The sequence below is a fragment of the Solea solea genome, chromosome 11 (assembly GCF_958295425.1).
Source record: "Solea solea chromosome 11, fSolSol10.1, whole genome shotgun sequence".
Classification (NCBI taxonomy): Eukaryota; Metazoa; Chordata; class Actinopteri; order Pleuronectiformes; family Soleidae; genus Solea; species Solea solea.
In genome coordinates, this window is record NC_081144.1 from 27157129 (window position 1) to 27175798 (window position 18670).

General features: G+C 40.5%; 1 protein-coding gene across 5 annotated transcripts in view; it reads left to right on the plus strand.

Annotated features, from left to right (window-relative positions):
- The window catches only part of znf512b (zinc finger protein 512B), a 54565-nt gene that overhangs the window by 18254 nt on the left and 17641 nt on the right, over window positions 1-18670 (plus strand). For 4 of the 5 annotated variants that reach the window (XM_058642639.1, XM_058642638.1, XM_058642637.1 and 1 more), the window contains 8 exons: window positions 5385-5470; window positions 5637-5765; window positions 7488-7663; window positions 7760-8028; window positions 8137-8208; window positions 13187-13321; window positions 16081-16208; window positions 17418-17510. In XM_058642639.1, the coding sequence (XP_058498622.1) occupies window positions 5385-5470; window positions 5637-5765; window positions 7488-7663; window positions 7760-8028; window positions 8137-8208; window positions 13187-13321; window positions 16081-16208; window positions 17418-17510 (1088 nt within the window). The remainder of the gene's footprint in view (window positions 1-5384; window positions 5471-5636; window positions 5766-7487; window positions 7664-7759; window positions 8029-8136; window positions 8209-13186; window positions 13322-16080; window positions 16209-17417; window positions 17511-18670) is intronic. The other variant, XM_058642641.1, reaches the window with a different exon arrangement.

Below are 18670 nucleotides of genomic sequence, written 5' to 3' on the forward strand. Positions count from 1 at the left end.
CAAACATTTTTCAACCTTGTCTGACATTTTATGAACCAAGTAACACAGGTATGTACACACACACACACACACACACACACACACACACACACGTTACATTTGCCCTAAAAATAATTTATAATTATTTGTTATGTATAATTGGTCGCTAAAATGCTGATGATATTAATAAAATCCAAGTCTGAGTATGAATATCCACTAGCCTGGATATTAAGCAGCAGGTCGTGTCTGGTGTGATCAATTCCGTATGAAACACTTTATGCAGCTCGTGTTAACACAGTCATGCAGAAAGGTGTTTGGGCAGCAAATATTTGCTTTTGCTTCGTCAGCATGTTTATATGCTCTTCACTTCCATATTCTGCCATTTATAAGGAATACATGTGTCATTTGTTTCTCACTGCTTTCATTAGTCATGACATTTTGTTTTTGACACGGAATTATACGAGACGTAAGATTGTATGAGAAGAGACTTTCATGGGATATTTACATGGACATATTTCCTTTCACACAGTCATGTGGAACCAGTGCAGCTCCACCCTGACTGTACCACACCAGGTGCCAAAGAATGGAACACTTGGAGCTGGTTATTTAGGTACTATTCCTAATGGAAACACAACTAAATACATGCCGTACTGTACCGAACCAAACCGCTCCAATGTGGAAGCGTGGCTTTAGCTGTCATAACATTTATAACTAATTCTACTATTATTATAGTGTTAACTACAATACTTTTGGTCAGGATAATTGTGACATGATATGTTAGTTGTTGTAGATGTTTCAGATTGATACAGTATAGCAGGAATATTTTCAGGAATAGTACCAAAATAACCAGCTCCTACCATTAAATATTCTGTCACCCTTCTCTCCCAGAGTACCAGTTCACTCTGGGACGGTAAAGTCAGGCTGGAGCTGGACCAGTTCCACCATGACAGCACTGGCCATTGCTCTAAAACAGCAGTTTGTTCAGAATCATGTGATTTTCATATTCCTGCATGATGATTGGAGGAACTGTCTAAGAGGTGGGATCAGTTTTTGATTGACAGCGTTGCAGAAACAAGAGTCATTTCTGCCTCAGTCGTGTGTGGCTTCTGGGAGGGAAGTGTGTAGACAGCTGCTGGTTTGTTGTTTGTACATATACACGGTAAATAAAAACAGGAGTGACATCATTATTATTGTCAGAATGTATAAATAACTGGGGCTGTTTCAGACACCAGTCAGCTGACTGTGTTTTTTCAATGCGACAGTTTATTCTGATATTCTGTTTATTTTGACATCAGCCACAAACCGAGCATGTGGACGTCCTCTGTACGTCGTCCGTTGTGTTGAGTGTGACGACGTCGTCGTTCGTTGTTGTTGCAGTGTTACAATGTCACCGCCCACACCCCGCCTACCAAGTACAAGTACTGTCCTAAGTCGAAACTTAAGCCTGACTTTGGGCTTAACCACTGCAAGCGGTACTGTACAGTACCAAACAGAACCGTCCATGATGGAAACACAGCATTCACCACCAACTCTCATCTTCTACCGATTTATCCTCCACATGAGGGTCGCGGGGGGCTGAAAGGCAGGGTACAGTTCATCACAGGGCCACCTAGAGACCAACACCCGTCCACTCTCACACCCACGCTCAATTTAGAGTGTCCAATTTGCTGGATCCCCAAATCTGCATGTTTTTGGACTGTGGGAGGAAGCTGGAGAACCCGGGGAAAACCACACACTGCAGAAAGACCCGCGTTCCGACCGGCTGCAAAGGAAAGAGTGCTAACCACTACACCAACCCCCGAGGCTTGGTTCTTGTGAACTACGTCACAAAACACTAGAAATGACACGTTATAAAACAAGTTCTAAATGTGGCTTTTCCGATGCTTTGCAGAAAAGTAAAACACGTGGGTTTTCTGGAGACCAGGCTGTTGCATCATGCCACAGAACATGCAAGTGTATCGCTGGTGTTTACACAAGTTCAGTGTCTGTGTAAACCTGCACCTGTGGCCTGTGTGTTTGTCTACATGCAGATTTCCTTTGGTACGAGGGTCTGACTGTTCTGCAAGCTGGAAAGAATCCTCTGATAGCGCTAACTAAGACAAGCAGATCTTATTCCCATAGCAACAAGAACATATCTTTCCCAAGAGCAGAATTCATTAATTATGCCTTTCTTTTGAATAGACCTTTATTTTCTAAGACAGGAATTAGAATGCATGCTCAATTTCCTCCTCAGCTCTCGAGCTGTGGTGTCAACTGCATCACCTCTCCAGCTGCTACCCCCTGACAGCTAATAGAGAAATGCTGTGTCGCCTGGAGAATATTAATACACTCATATCCATGCACACAAATCACACTCTCACATGCACTGCTAATGCTTGTGTGTGTGTGTTGGTGAACTGTTTTCAGACTCAGTCTGCGACACCTTGTTGCTCATTCAGTTTTATTCAGCTCTGCCTTATTTTTTTTCTTTATACCTGATTATTATTGTGTCTAAAGTAGAAAATCACAACCCGACACGACCCGGCCTGAGGGTCTTTAAGCCCGAAGCCGGCCCAGCCCGAAACACATTTCCCCAAACACTCCAGAGGCTCTGACCACTCTACAGGCTGCAAGCATGGTAACTAGCAACCCTCCCTAGTTAACGAGGGAGGGACTGAGTTTGCTCATGCAACCAAACCTGCTTCATCTACTTTACTAGCACTTTTTTGGTTGTTTTTTTCTTAACAAAGTTACTTGACTTTATCAAACGTTTTTTTCTGTTGATATTGATGAAGTGTCTATCGTGATACATAGCTCCTGACTCATGAGATAAAAAATATTGATAATTGACATTGTAATTTTACATATGTGACTGATGAGGGTGAAGCCTGAGCCACAGCGGACGAAGAAAAACCCAAAGGTCCAGTTGTGTTTGTCCAGCCTGTTCTCGTTCAGTGTCGCCTTACAGACGCACAATGTGTCCTTCTGCATCTGAAAGAGATGCTGATATTGAACAACCACGAAGCCTAAAGACCCTGGTATACTTCTGTGCACAGCGCGCATCGTGCACATGACGCAGTTTGCTGCATCAGTGCACTGGCAGCATGGTGGAGGTGGAGAATTCAGCTCTGTTCAACAATCAGAACAAACATAAAACTCTAATCCCAGATCACCCCCTCATCAGGGGTGACATCGGTCTGGCCTACAGAGAGAGGGTGGATCGGCTGCTGCAGAGACAACAACCTGATCCTCAACGTGGACAAAACCAAACAGATCATTGTTGACTTCAGGAAGAACCAGTCCGGCCATGCTGCAATCCTCATCAACAGCACAGCTGTGGAGGTGGTCAGCAGCACCACGACACCTGGTCTCTGAACACTGCATCTCTGCATGGTCAAGCGTCTGCACCTCCTGCACAGGATGAGGAGAGCCCACTTGCCTCTACTCATCCTCACTACATTCTACACAAGCACCATAGAGAGCGTCACGATCAACTGCATCTGTGTGTGAAGACTGGAAGAATGTGAGGACAGATCATTGGGATGTCTCCGTCCTCCATTCAGGACATTACACCTGCTGTTGTCCGAGAGAGGCAAACGCAAATGTTTTGGGACTTGTTGATGTTTTGAGACTTGTCGGTGTTTTGGGACTTGTTTTTGGACTTGCTGGTGTTTTGGGACTTGCCGGTGTTTTGGGACTTGCTTTGGGACTTGCCGGTGTTTTGGGACTTGTTTTTGGACTTGCTGGTGTTTTGGGACTTGTCTGTGTTTTGGGACTTGTTTTGGGACTTGCCGGTGTTTTGGGACTTGCCGTTGTTTTGTGTCCTGCGTGTTTTGGGGTTTGTGTGTGTTTTTGTTTTGGTTTGTGTTTGTGAATATGCAGCTCATTTCTCCTCCTGCATGTGTTTTGGGTCGTTGCAGTGTGTTTTCCCCTGTCGGCTACTGTAGGGGAGAGGCGGTAAATGTCTTTGACAGAAAGAAACCTGGAAAATAGGTGATTTTCTTGCTGTGAGGCAACAATTCCAGCCATTATACCACCATGTGGTGTGAGTGTAACATACTGCACTGAAAAAAGAAAATGGTTAACAAACTTAAAAACACTAAGGAAGCACGTTTAGTTTAAATGAACTTAATTCATTTACGTAGGTGTTATCAGCTGAAGTCATGTTTTTACATGCTTTTGTGCACGGTGTTAGGTGTGACTGTGTGTGTGTGTGTGTGTGTGTGTGTGGAGGGGCAAATAGATCAGCTATATATCAGCTATAGCCTGTGAGACTCTGACACAGCAGATCCACTGCCTCAGCTTTCTCTCTCCATTCCTCCTTCCCTCCATCTCTCACTCTACTGCTTTTCTTTTCTCTCTCTATCCCATATCTGTGTCTCCCTTCACCTGGTCTTTCTCCATGTGAGTTTCCTCTAAGGACGGGCATGGACTGCTCTCTTCTCCTTCTACAATCAAATCCCTGCGCTCATCAACCCTGCACTTCTACCCTTCAGGAGAGGGAAAGAGCTGAGGATGAGGATGAGTGTATGGATGCATGTGGACAAGAGCAGGGCAAGGAGGAGAGGAGAGAACTGCAGAGATATACTGTAGGCTGGACTCAGTGTGTGTTGATCTATGAGGAGGAAATGTTAAAGGCAAAAAAAGAAATCATTAAAACTGTAATTTAGATCTTTTCTTTAGTTTATGTGGTTAGATTCAGTCTGTTTTTGTAACGGACATTATTCATTTTGCATCATGAATGTGTTTTTGTTACTTTCAAATGGTGTGCAATATAATTTTAATCAATCAATTAATAATTAACGGGTTTAAAAAACAAGAAAGACATTTTGGTTTCAACAAATATATTAAGAATGCATTCTTTATTTCAACAGAATTTCTGATTTATCACAATAATATCACAATACAACCATTCTGTGACACTCAATATATTACAATCATAAAGTAATACATCACGATTTCTGTCGAACAAAGAAAACAAAACATCCGTATTTACAACAAAGAGAACCAAGTGCATGAACGTCCTCCAGCATCCCACTGTAAACTCCCTCTTCTCTTCAGTTGAGTTGAGTTAAGTTAAGTTTCAGTTGAGTTCACCTGAGCAGCGCTGCTGCGAGGAGACATCGAGTCGCGACGCCCAGCGAGTGACACTGGCAGACACCGTTAGAGTGTCTTCATTTGTTTGTTAATTAACATGTAGATATCTGCCCTGGTTCTTATTGCACGACGAAGGACAACCATATATCAGCAAATCCATATTGTGACCCACCGCTAATGTCACAGCCATGATGGAGCCCACATGGACATATATAATGTTTGTATAATGAACTATATGAACAGAGCCTGGGTCATACCAAGTCAGTTAATATTGGAGCAGGATTGTCCTGGTGGAAGCACAGACTGTGATTGTTGTCTCTGTCTCATAGTGCCAGGTCCAGTGTGTGATGAGCCAGCAGAAGGGAAGAGGAAAGGTCGACCCAAAGCAGACGTGCAGGAACTGAGGAGCATCCCAGTGAGTATCTCTCTGTCTCTCTCTCTTTGAAGTAGAGTGGCTGTTTGAAGTGGGCCTCACTTCTTTCTTGCACAGAGCCGGCAGCTCCCCATGATTATGCACAATATACAGCACAGTGTACAGTAGTCTGCATGTCTTCAATTGTCTCTCCCTCACCCCTGAGCAGGCCCATATGATAGTTCAATGGAAGGAAGAGTTTAAACGCCGCTCCAGGGTTAAGTGTCCGTGTTCAGGCTGCTGGTTAGAGTTTCCCAGCATCTATGGCGTCAAGTACCACTATCAACGCTGCCAGGGGGTGAGTCACTAATCTCTGCTCTTTCCTGCTTTGCGGCTAATTCTTCCTTGTGCTTCACAATAGAGAAAGTAAAGGGATAATTCACCTTTTTTGAAGTGGGTCTGTGTGACGTGTGTCTGTGCAGAGAAGCAGTTAGAGATAGAGCTCAAACCATTCATCCATTATGAAAAGAATGGTTAGTTGCAGCTCTAGTTAGGGACATGTGGGTGTAAGCTCAGTGGAAACACTGCGGCCACTCTGGGTTAAAAAAACAACAACATATTATTAGCCAGGGTCACACGGTACACTAGTGGCTAGCACTCTTGCCACAGCAGGAAGGTCCAGTTCAAATCCTGGTTCAACCAGGGGCCTTTCTATGTGGAGTTAGCATGTTCTCCCTGTGTGTGTGTGTGTGTGCGTGTGCGTGTGTGCATGTACATGTGCGTGTGCATGCAGAGGTTGATTGAAAGTGACTGTAGGTCTCTGTATGCCCTTTATGGACTGGCAACATAGGCAGTATATGAAAATGTTTTCTATATTGTGAGATGAAACAAGATGATCAAAGATCATATGGTGATAAGGTTCCAGTGATGACTTTTCCTGGTTTTAAAGGCTAAAATGATAAGACACTCAATTAACACTTATTTTTAAGTATTTGTGTTGTTATTTCTGAATTTGACCATATTTACATGCAATTCCATGCAATTATTCTTCATTAAACATTAAAAAGCTAAAGAAATAAAGGTATTGTCTGAAATGAAAGGTCATTGTAATTGTTACTGTATTTGAGCATGTAATACTGATCATAAACAGTAGATCTTTTATTTTAGATTGTATTTAGAGTGCATTCACTCTCATGTGCAGCTTTATATCAGCATATATTATGTATGTGGGCATATATACAGTATCCAGATCATCTCTGTTTTCTCTTTATGAAGCACATTCTCTCCCTCATCAGAGACATTTCACAGATCACTGGAGCTGTTGATCCACTGCTTGTTTTGTGATTTACTAAAGTAAGACAGCGTGAGCATATGACACAGCACACCAGTCACACCAAAGCACAGCTTTTCTTTGGACTTTGTTGTGGAAACTAAGCAGGTTACCAACCTGCTGTCTAATGTTTTGATGAAGTTCCATCTTAAACCCTGGCACACGGTTCATATTTCATTCCCTCATCAGGAATTTCCCCAAAATAATGTTGAATTTTAAACTACAGATGTGTTTAGAATATACAGTATAAATATGTGGATGATTTCTCCTTACCTTTACAAAGAGCAGGCAGAGTTTATCTCGAGTAGTCTACTGTCTACAAGACGAGGCAAGTACAGTTTTACATTTTAAAGACTCCACAAATCCACCAGCATTTTCATTTAAGAAGACTCACAGTGGTGCATCTCAATATTTACATTCAGCTCCAATGAAAAGCTCCAATGTGCAAAGATGTGTTGATTTTTTGGGGCTATTTTGGGTCACTGTAGGTCAAATCATGACATTTCACTGCCATGTGCGGCTGCTTCTCAGCACAGGAAGCTCAATGTAATAAAGTGGTACCTCACACAGCCTCACTTCAAAAACCTTTAATATAAGGCGGTAATATTGCATATATCTCAGTCTATAAATATGAAGCATACATGAGCGTAAGGCAATGTATGATGAGTGAAGTGAACGACTTCCAGTAACAGCTGCTCGGCGGGAGCAGGACGAGGACTGTAAATGTCCTCATGTCTGTGTTTGTACCAGGCCACAGTCGCTGAGAAGCTGAGTCATGGCTGCCCCTACTGTGAGGCAGTGTTTGCCACAAAGGTCCACCTGCACAAGCACAAGCTGTGGAACCATCCCGACAGGGTCACGATGGAGGGCAAGGAGGGGCAAGCCAAACTTCACAAGACTCCTGTCAAGTCCAACACCAAGAAAAGGTGACTGAGAGTTTAAAGTCCCACATCACGGTGTAGTTAGTGTAAGGTCGTCATGCTGATCGCACAAAACTGTCCTCCCTCGTTTTGTCAATCCAGGCCCTTGGAGAACAGCCCCCCTTCTCCTGTCTTCTTCAAAGTGAAGAAGATCCACGAGGTGTCGACACCCTCACAGAACGGCGATGTGGTCCACCAGAGGAGCGAGAGGAAACAGCACAGTCAGCAGATCCCCCAGTCCCTGCCCGTCCTCCCTCACTCCCAGCAGTCGCAGTGCCAGAGCACATCGTCTGACGCTGGTGGCAGTGAAAGTGAGGGCGGGAGTCTTCCTCCATCTTTGGCCGACGAGGACCCAGAGCGAATGAAGCACAGTAAAATTACAGCAGATCTCTTGTCATGTCATGGATTCTCTCTCTCATTACACCCACACAGTGTGTGTTTGACCATTTCCTTGCTCTTGTTTTTTTCTCTTGAGCCAGGACGGAAGCAGAAAACACCCAAGAAATTCACCGGAGAGCAGCCCTCTATATCTGGAACATTCGGATTGAAAGGTAGCTGTGGAAATTGCTCTCGCTTATTTCTGATGATAAATCATTTTGTATCTCTCCCTTTCTTCCTACTGTCAGTTAGTCTCCATAAGCACCTGCAGGACAGTCAGAGTACGCTTCACTTAATGAACACATTTTCCCGGGTTCAACCTGATCTGAGCTCTGATCCATGTGCACATGTGGTACCAGGACTGTACTATGACAGTGTCACCTTCAAGAGACTCTGAAGGCTGGTTTATCATGTTCTGCTGCCACATTAGAAATGAATTCATGAGTGAATGAATTTGAAGCGCGCAGCATGTTTGCATGCTCACCACAGTGGCAGGCACCAAGGAAGCTCTCTGACAGGCCAGTAATGAGCAGCCCACACACACTTACTTCACTTACAGTGTTCTTAAAGGTTGTTGGAGCCTGACTCTGTTCAAATGTGACACCATTTGTATCAGTCTACTGTTTTAATCATTGGTTCTTTGTCGATATCTGATTATAGAATATAATAGAATTGTTTATTGTCATTGCACAGGGTACAGTTGTACCTGGCAGTTGTCATGTACGTAAACAAGTACACAACTTTAAAATACATAAAAACAATAGACATGTTCAGCCATATAACACACACACACGTACATAAACAAGTAAACAACTGTAAAATACATAAAAACAATAGACATGTTCAGCCATATAACACACACACACACGTACATAAACAAGTAAACAACTGTAAAATACATAAAAACAATAGACATGTTCAGCCATATAACACACACACGTACATAAACAAGTAAACAACTGTAAAATACATAAAAACAATAGACATGTTCAGCCATATAACACACACACACGTACATAAACAAGTAAACAACTGTAAAATACATAAAAACAATCGACACGTTCAGCCATATAACACACACACGTACATAAACAAGTAAACAACTGTAAAATACATAAAAACAATAGACACGTTCAGCCATATAACACACACACGTACATAAACAAGTAAACAACTGTAAAATACATAAAAACAATAGACATGTTCAGCCATATAACACACACACGTACATAAACAAGTAAACAACTGTAAAATACATAAAAACAATAGACATTTTCAGCCATATTACACACACACACGTACATAAACAAGTAAACAACTGTAAAACACATAAAAACAATAGACATTTTCAGCCATATAACACACACACGTACATAAACAAGTAAACAACTGTAAAATACATAAAAAACTATAGACACGTTCAGCCATATAACACACACACACATACATAAACAAGTAAACAACTGTAAAATACATAAAAACAATAGACATGTTTAGCCATATAACACACACACACGTACATAAACAAGTAAACAACTGTAAAATACATAAAAACAATAGACACGTTCAGCCATATAACACACACACGTACATAAACAAGTAAACAACTGTAAAATACATAAAAACAATAGACACGTTCAGCCATATAACACACACACACGTACATAAACAAGTAAACAACTGTAAAATACATAAAAACAATAGACATGTTCAGCCATATAACACACACACGTACATAAACAAGTAAACAACTGTAAAATACATAAAAACAATAGACATTTTCAGCCATATTACACACACACACGTACATAAACAAGTAAACAACTGTAAAACACATAAAAACAATAGACATTTTCAGCCATATAACACACACACGTACATAAACAAGTAAACAACTGTAAAATACATAAAAAACTATAGACACGTTCAGCCATATAACACACACACACATACATAAACAAGTAAACAACTGTAAAATACATAAAAACAATAGACATGTTTAGCCATATAACACACACACACGTACATAAACAAGTAAACAACTGTAAAATACATAAAAACAATAGACACGTTCAGCCATATAACACACACACGTACATAAACAAGTAAACAACTGTAAAATACATAAAAACAATAGACACGTTCAGCCATATAACACACACACGTACATAAACAAGTAAACAACTGTAAAATACATAAAAAACTATAGACACGTTCAGCCATATAACACACACACACGTACATAAACAAGTAAACAACTGTAAAACACATAAAAACAATAGACACGTTCAGCCATATAACACACACACGTACATAAACAAGTAAACAACTGTAAAATACATAAAAACAATAGACATGTTCAGCCATATAACACACACACACGTACATAAACAAGTAAACAGCTGTAAAATACATAAAAACAATAGACATGTTCAGCCATATAACACACACACGTACATAAACAAGTAAACAACTGTAAAATACATAAAAGCAATAGACATGTTCAGCCATATAACACACACACACTTACATAAACAAGTAAACAACTGTAAAATACATAAAAACAATTGACATGTTCAGCCGTATAACACACACACACGTACATAAACAAGTAAACAACTGTAAAATACATAAAAACAATAGACAAGTTCAGCCATATAACACACACACATGTACATAAACAAGTAAACAACTGTAAAATACATAAAAACAATAGACATGTTCAGCCATATAACACACACACACGTACATAAACAAGTAAACAACTGTAAAATACATAAAAACAATAGACATGTTCAGCCATATAACACACACACACGTACATAAACAAGTAAACAGCTGTAAAATACATAAAAACAATAGACATGTTCAGCCATATAACACACACACGTACATAAACAAGTAAACAACTGTAAAATACATAAAAACAATAGACATGTTTAGCCATATAACACACACACGTACATAAACAAGTAAACAACTGTAAAATACATAAAAACAATAGACATGTTCAGCCATATAACACACACACACGTACATAAACAAGTAAACAACTGTAAAATACATAAAAACTATAGACATGTTCAGCCATATAACACACACACACGTACATAAACAAGTAAACAACTGTAAAATACATTAAAACAATAGACATGTTTAGCCATATAACACACACACACGTACATAAACAAGTAAACAACTGTAAAATACATAAAAACAATCGACACGTTCAGCCATATAACACACACACGTACATAAACAAGTAAACAACTGTAAAATACATAAAAACAATAGACACGTTCAGCCATATAACACACACACACGTACATAAACAAGTAAACAACTGTAAAATACATAAAAACAATAGACACGTTCAGCCATATAACACACACACGTACATAAACAAGTAAACAACTGTAAAATACATAAAAACAAAAGACATGTTCAGCCATATAACACACACACACGTACATAAACAAGTAAACAACTGTAAAATACATAAAAACAATAGACATTTTCAGCCATATTACACACACACACATACATAAACAATTAAACAACTGTAAAATACATAAAAACAATAGACATGTTCAGCCATATAACACACACACACGTACATAAACAAGTAAACAACTGTAAAATACATAAAAACAATAGACATGTTGAGCCATATAACACACACACACGTACATAAACAAGTAAACAACTGTAAAATACATAAAAACAAAAGACATGTTCAGCCATATAACACACACACGTACATAAACAAGTAAACAACTGTAAAATACATAAAAACAATAGACATGTTCAGCCATATAACACACACACACGTACATAAACAAGTAAACAACTGTAAAATACATAAAAACAATAGACATGTTTAGCCATATAACACACACACACGTACATAAACAAGTAAACAACTGTAAAATACATAAAAACAATAGACATGTTCAGCCATATAACACACACACACGTACATAAACAAGTAAACAACTGTAAAATACATAAAAACAATAGACATGTTCAGCCATATAACACACACACGTACATAAACAAGTAAACAACTGTAAAATACATAAAAACAATAGACACGTTCAGCCATATAACACACACACACGTACATAAACAAGTAAACAACTGTAAAATACATAAAAACAATAGACATGTTCAGCCATATAACACACACACATGTACATAAACAAGTAAACAACTGTAAAATACATAAAAACAATAGACATGTTGAGCCATATAACACACACACACGTACATAAACAAGTAAACAACTGTAAAATACATAAAAACAATAGACATGTTGAGCCATATAACACACACACACGTACATAAACAAGTAAACAACTGTAAAATACATAAAAACAATAGACATGTTCAGCCATATAACACACACACACATACATAAACAAGTAAACAACTGTAAAATACATAAAAACAATAGACATGTTCAGCGATATAACACACACACACGTACATAAACAAGTAAACAACTGTAAAATACATAAAAACAATAGACATGTTGAGCCATATAACACACACACACGTACATAAACAAGTAAACAACTGTAAAATACATAAAAACAATAGACATGTTGAGCCATATAACACACACACACGTACATAAACTCCAGCACATGTAAACGAGGATACATGCTACTCTCGATGATGCAGTCCTGATGCGTGGCGGCTGTGCTGTCAGTGTGTGAGAAAACGTGCTGCACATCGATGTGAATGTGCGACGAACAAAACCATGAGTGGTTATCAAGACTAGAAAAGTGCTACATAATTACAGCTGTTGCAGACAGTATGTTGTTAAACTGTTAAACTGCAGTGTTCAGTTTACCTATGGCAGTGGGGTTTGAGCTGTTTTTGAGTGTATTGAGTTATCACATGATTCACATGAAGCGTTGGCCAGAGGGCAGCGACGCTTCGCTCATGAAAATGATTTGAGTTGCTTTAAATGTTCGTTCTCTCTGCTTTTTATAGTTAGTTTCAACTTTCCCTTCTCTGGTATTTCCCTTGTTCAGCATTGTCCTCTGTCTGTCTCACTGTGCTTGTACATCTCTAATTACCTTGTATACGTCCAGTAGTAGTATTAATTGCTACCATGACTGTGTGTGTGTGTGTGTGTGTCAGGAATGACTAAGGTGGAGGAGAAACTAAAAGCAGGTCGTGCAAAGAGACCAGAAGGAAGTGCGCTCAGTGAGGATCCTCAGAGAAGACCAGCTCCAGCTCAGTCCGCCAAGAAAGACTCAGCCACAACCAGCTCTGGTCGGTGAACTTTTCTGTACCTGCTGTTTAGTGATGTTTAGCATTGTTGTCTCACGGCCAGAAGGTCACCAGAAGGTCACCAGAAGGTCACCAGTCAGAAAATATTTACCGTTATCTTGGAGTCAGTCTGAGGAACATCTCATCTACACCCCTATGAATGTGTGATTCTTTTTCCAAAGAGTAACTTTTCTGATGCCTAAATAACATTTAGAATCAGTTTATAATCAAATAATTATTATACAACATTATTGATGAATTTCTCAATTTATTAGTTATCTTTTGATTTAGTCAATCAATGAGAAAAGCACATAAAAACAAAACTCGTACAAAGCCTTGTCTTTATGTTGGAATCATTATCTAATCATTAAGTGTAACTAAATAATATAATATTTAATCATTTGTTCAAAGTTGTTTTGATCTATTGTTTTAAAACATAAGATGCAACATGTCTGTGTATGTCTATAGAGGAATAAAGTTGATGAGCCATACAATGAAGTTATGGTAAAGAGTAGTGGAAACTAGACTGAGAGCAGAAGTCAACATTAGTGAGCAACAGTATGGTTTCATGCCTAGAAAGAGTACTACAGATGCAGTATTTGCTTTAAGATATATGCTGGTAGAGAAATACAGAGAAGGTCAGAGGGAGCTGCATTGTGCCTTTGTAGATCTGGAAAAAGAGAGAGGAACTATGGTCCTGTATGAGGAAGTCTGGAGTGGCAGAGAAGTATGTTAGACTGGTGCAGGACATGTATGCCAACTGTGAGACAGCGGTGAGGTGGGCTGTAGGTGTGACAGAGAAGTTCAAGGTGGAGGTGGGACTACATCAGGGTTCGGCTCTGAGTCCCTTCTTGTTTGCGGTGGTGATGGACAGACTGACAGATGAGGTTAGACAGGAATCTCCATGGACTATGATGTATGCAGATGACATTGTGAACTGTGGTGAGAGCAGAGACCAGGTGGAGGAAAAGCTCCAGAGGTGGAGATATGCTCTAGAAAGGAGAGGAATGAAGGTTAGTCGCAGCAAGACAGAATATATGTGTGTGAATGAGAGGAACCCAAGTGGAACCATGAGGCTACAGGGAGTGGAGATAAAGAAGGTGGAGGATTTTAAGTATTTAGGGTCAACAGTCCAGAGCAGTGGAGATTGTGGAAAAGAGGTGAAGAAACGTGTTCAAGCTGGTTGGAATGGGTGGAGAAAAGTGTCAGGGGTAATGTGTGATAAAAGAGTATCAGCCAGAATGAAAGGAAAGATATACAAGACAGTGGTGAGACCAGCGATGCTGTATGGTCTAGAGACAGTGGCACTGAGGAAAAGACAGGAAGCAGAGCTGGAGATGTTGAGGTTCTCTTTGGGAGTGACGAAGATGGATAGGATCAGGAATGAGTCAATCAGAGGAACAGCACATGTTAGATGTTTTGGAGATAAGGTCAGAGAGGCCAGAATGAGATGGTTTGGTCATGTACAGAGGACGGATAGTGAGTATATTGGTAGAAGGATGCTGGGGTTGGAACTGCCAGGCAGGAGGTCTAGAGGAAGACCAAAGAGAAGGTTTATGGATGTAGTGAAAGAGGACATGAAGTTAGTTGGTGTGAGAGAGGGGGATACAGAGAACAGGGTGAGATGGAGGAGGTTGATTCACTGTGGCGACCCCTGAAGGGAGCAGCCCAAAGGAAAAGAAGAAGAAGCAACATGTCTGTGTAAGCTTGTCCACACTACATCAGGTGATCAGACCAGATATTAAGAACCACTCACAGAATATCACAGCAGAAGATGACAAACACGTGCACTAGTGATGCAAGAGTGGACAAAGAAGCTGTTTGACCAGAGAGGGAGACAATACACCAACGTTTATCATTTCAGTATTTTACACTGTAAAGATTTCAGTAAATAACATGAATAAATACACTGAAACAAGTAGGTTCAGGGCTTTAGTTCAACTCAAGTGTGTTGTTTTTGGGAATAACTTGTTCATAGATTATTTTACATACGTAAACCACTACATATTAAAGGACATGTCATGTCTACAGGACTGTAAAAGCATCCAGTGTTGTTTTTGGCAGCCATTCTAGATGTAGTCTTAGTTTTACTCTTTTGGACTAAAACGCTTATTAGTTTTAGTCCAGTTTTATTCATTTCTATATGTGATAGTTTACAAAAAAAAGAAGAAGTATAGTCTTTTAACAAATTCATTTATTGGAGATTACTGTTGGGCAGCTTTAATCTCCATATTTCAACTTTTCAACAGTTATTTTCATGAATTGATGACGACTTCATCTACAGTGTCACATATAAGTTGTGAAATTGAAATTTCCTCCGCCGGTGGTGCGCCGCGACCGCCTCTAGGTCGCCTTGGAAAGGCTCGGGGCAAAGGTGAACCCCCGCCCCGACCCCTTGTGCCCGATTCACGCTCCTCGCGCCGGTGACGCGACATAGTTGGGGCGCACTGAAGACAGTCGCGCCCGGGGGCAGGCGAGCGGGCGGGCGGGGAGAAGCTGCAGCGAGTGCACATGTCCGTGGCCCCGGGGAAGCGGCGAGGTTTTGATTGACAGATTACGCGCACAACAAGCAGAAATGTCGTTGTGTGTGTGTGTGTGTGTGTGTTTGTTGAACATCTGACAAACTGACATTTACGTCCGTTCTCGTCAAACAAAACTCACACACGTCTCGTCATGTTTTCGAAGTTCATCTCGTCATGAAAAAAAGGGGCGTCAACAAAATAATTTCCCACTGATAAGTGACAGAATATGGTGTTTCCCAGGTGTGGTTCCTGACACGCAGTGGCAGCGGGCGATCTCAGAGCGAGGTGAAGTCGTGTGTCCCAGCTGCTCCATCGTCACCAGGAAAACCATCCACGGCCTCAAGAAACACATGGAGATTTGCAAGAAGGTCAGTGGACGGTACACACACATCCATCAGAGTGGAGCAGGGTGGGCTGGGCTGTAAAAGCCATGAAGAGTTTTCCTGTGAGAGCGTTCAATATCATCATGAGACAAATGTTTCACTGCGTCACGAGTGAACTGATGAGTCTGCACCGTCAGATGTCTTGCTTTTTACTTTGTGTCATGTGATTTGAGCAGCCACATTGTATAAATACAACATGTCCTGTTCCTGTTTCAAAGTAAAAGCCTTCCTTTTCCTGTGTTGATAAATGCCAGTGTTTAAGTGATCAGGACTTTTAGGATTAAAAGCAGCACACAACATAGTCTATACATAAATGTACAGAATTACAGTATAAAATCATATAATCACAAACTTTTCAATTTGAACAATAAACAGCTCCCTCAGTTTCAGACAGTTGTGTGGTTTGTGCCGCATATTTAAATATGGACTTGGATCGCAGACAATAACAAACCTGTGTTGGTCATTCTCTGTGAAGTTTTTGTTTTATCAAAAAAATGAGAGAAACATTTGAAGAATCCTCGATTTCCCCTTTGACTTTGACTGCAGTGTTCCTCCTCCTCCTCCTCCTCCTCCTCCTCCTCCTCCTCCTCCCTGCAGAGTCTGGGGAGCCTTTACAGTAAAGACATTGATTGGACAGTATCTCAGTACAGTGATCCCTAACCATGTTATATTCTGTGCTCATGTGTCCTTATGTGAGAGTGAATATCAGCTGGACACTGTACACTTCTGTGCTTTGTTTGCATTGCACTCTATTACGGTCAATAGAAGTAATAAAGGAGGTTAAAGGAAGTGCTCTCTCCTGAGGACAAGGGCAGCTGCACTGACAAATGTTCCTACAAGCATTTTAATGCCTCTGTGACCCAGTGGCCCACGTGTCATTAAAGTGACAGGCTGCCATTAAATAATGACAAAATCACCACATTAGCTCAGGGTCAGTCACCATCACAACACCTCTGCCTCCAGATCAATACTGAAGCGACGTTTGTTTCATTGACTTTTCCTGGTTCTTTAACTGGCTTTTGTCCACAATAATGCACTAATAAAAAAAATAAAACTCTTATTGAGTTACACATGAACTGTTTTTTCTATATTGATAAATCCAGTAAAAAGCAAAGGCAGCAGGAGTGGGTTATTTGTTAGTTTCCTTTCATAGAAATGTCATTTGATGGTGTGTTTGACCTTTAACCCCTGCAGCTCCAGGACGCCCTGAAGTGCCAGCAGTGCCAGAAGCAGTTCAGATCCAAGGCCGGCCTCAACTACCACACCATGGCTGAGCACAGCAACAAGGTGTGTGCGCACACACACACACACACACCCACGCACACACACACACACACTGACGATGACTGAATGAAATGGATGTTTAAGTTTAATGTAAAGTGGAGCGAGTATGAGTATATGAGTGAGTATGAATTCACAGAGGGGTAAATCTTTGTTCTCTTTCTGGTTGGATGAAGTAGCGTTTCCACTAGCATAGTACCTAGTACCAGGTACTATTTTTAGGACCTGGTACCTGCCCCGGCGAGGTTCCAAATCATGCTGAGTAGGTAACTATGCGACGATGTGTCAAACTGTAGATCGGTTAAAACTACTTAACAATCCTAAACACGTGGGTTCATCTCCAACAACTACAGTTCACAGAGGAGTCTGGTGATGACTCCGCCCACATTGAGTAGGTACTTTTCTTGTAGTGGAGATGCAACCTAACCGTGCCGTGCCGAGGCGAGTGGAAATCTGCCTTTACTTTCTTGGCTACTGGGACACAGTTTTCACAGAAAATGACGACTCATGACGACTCAAAGACTGCGTTACTGATTCCATGATTGAAATAATGTCATTTCAACTCAGTGCACATAAGTTATAATAGAATTTTGAAAAGGATGTAATAGGAAAAGCATAGAATCCACCATTAATAGCAGTTGTGCTGCATTCAGTGACCTGTTGTAAATAGTAACCACTGGTTCTAAACACAAACACTAGGTTAGATTTTCAAATCATTCTTTTAAAAACTCTATTTTACTCTAGACTTCACTAAAAGAACTGACCGAACACAACTCTAGCTTGAACAATCGTTTGTGGATTTTGAGAAGCTAATTACATACTATATCTTTAATGATTTGACATTTATGCTGATAATTATTGATACTGAATGATTCTCAGTGATCAGTTACCACATCACAGCAGAACAAGTACTGGGGGTTGGTAAAACTTGCACTTGTGGCTCTATGTATAGAAAGCCATGGTATCCACTAGTGTCAGTTTTCCTGCATGTAGCTGAGTGAAGTGTGTTGTATCTGTTGTATATTGACTCTCAGCTGTTTTGCCCCCTCCCTCTAAAACTGCCCTCGTGTGGTTTTGTAAGTGATGATACATTTGATCTGTGATCGGTGTTCCTGTCCTTCACGTGCTCACATTTCTTTGTGCAGCTGTCTGACAGCAGAGAGCTT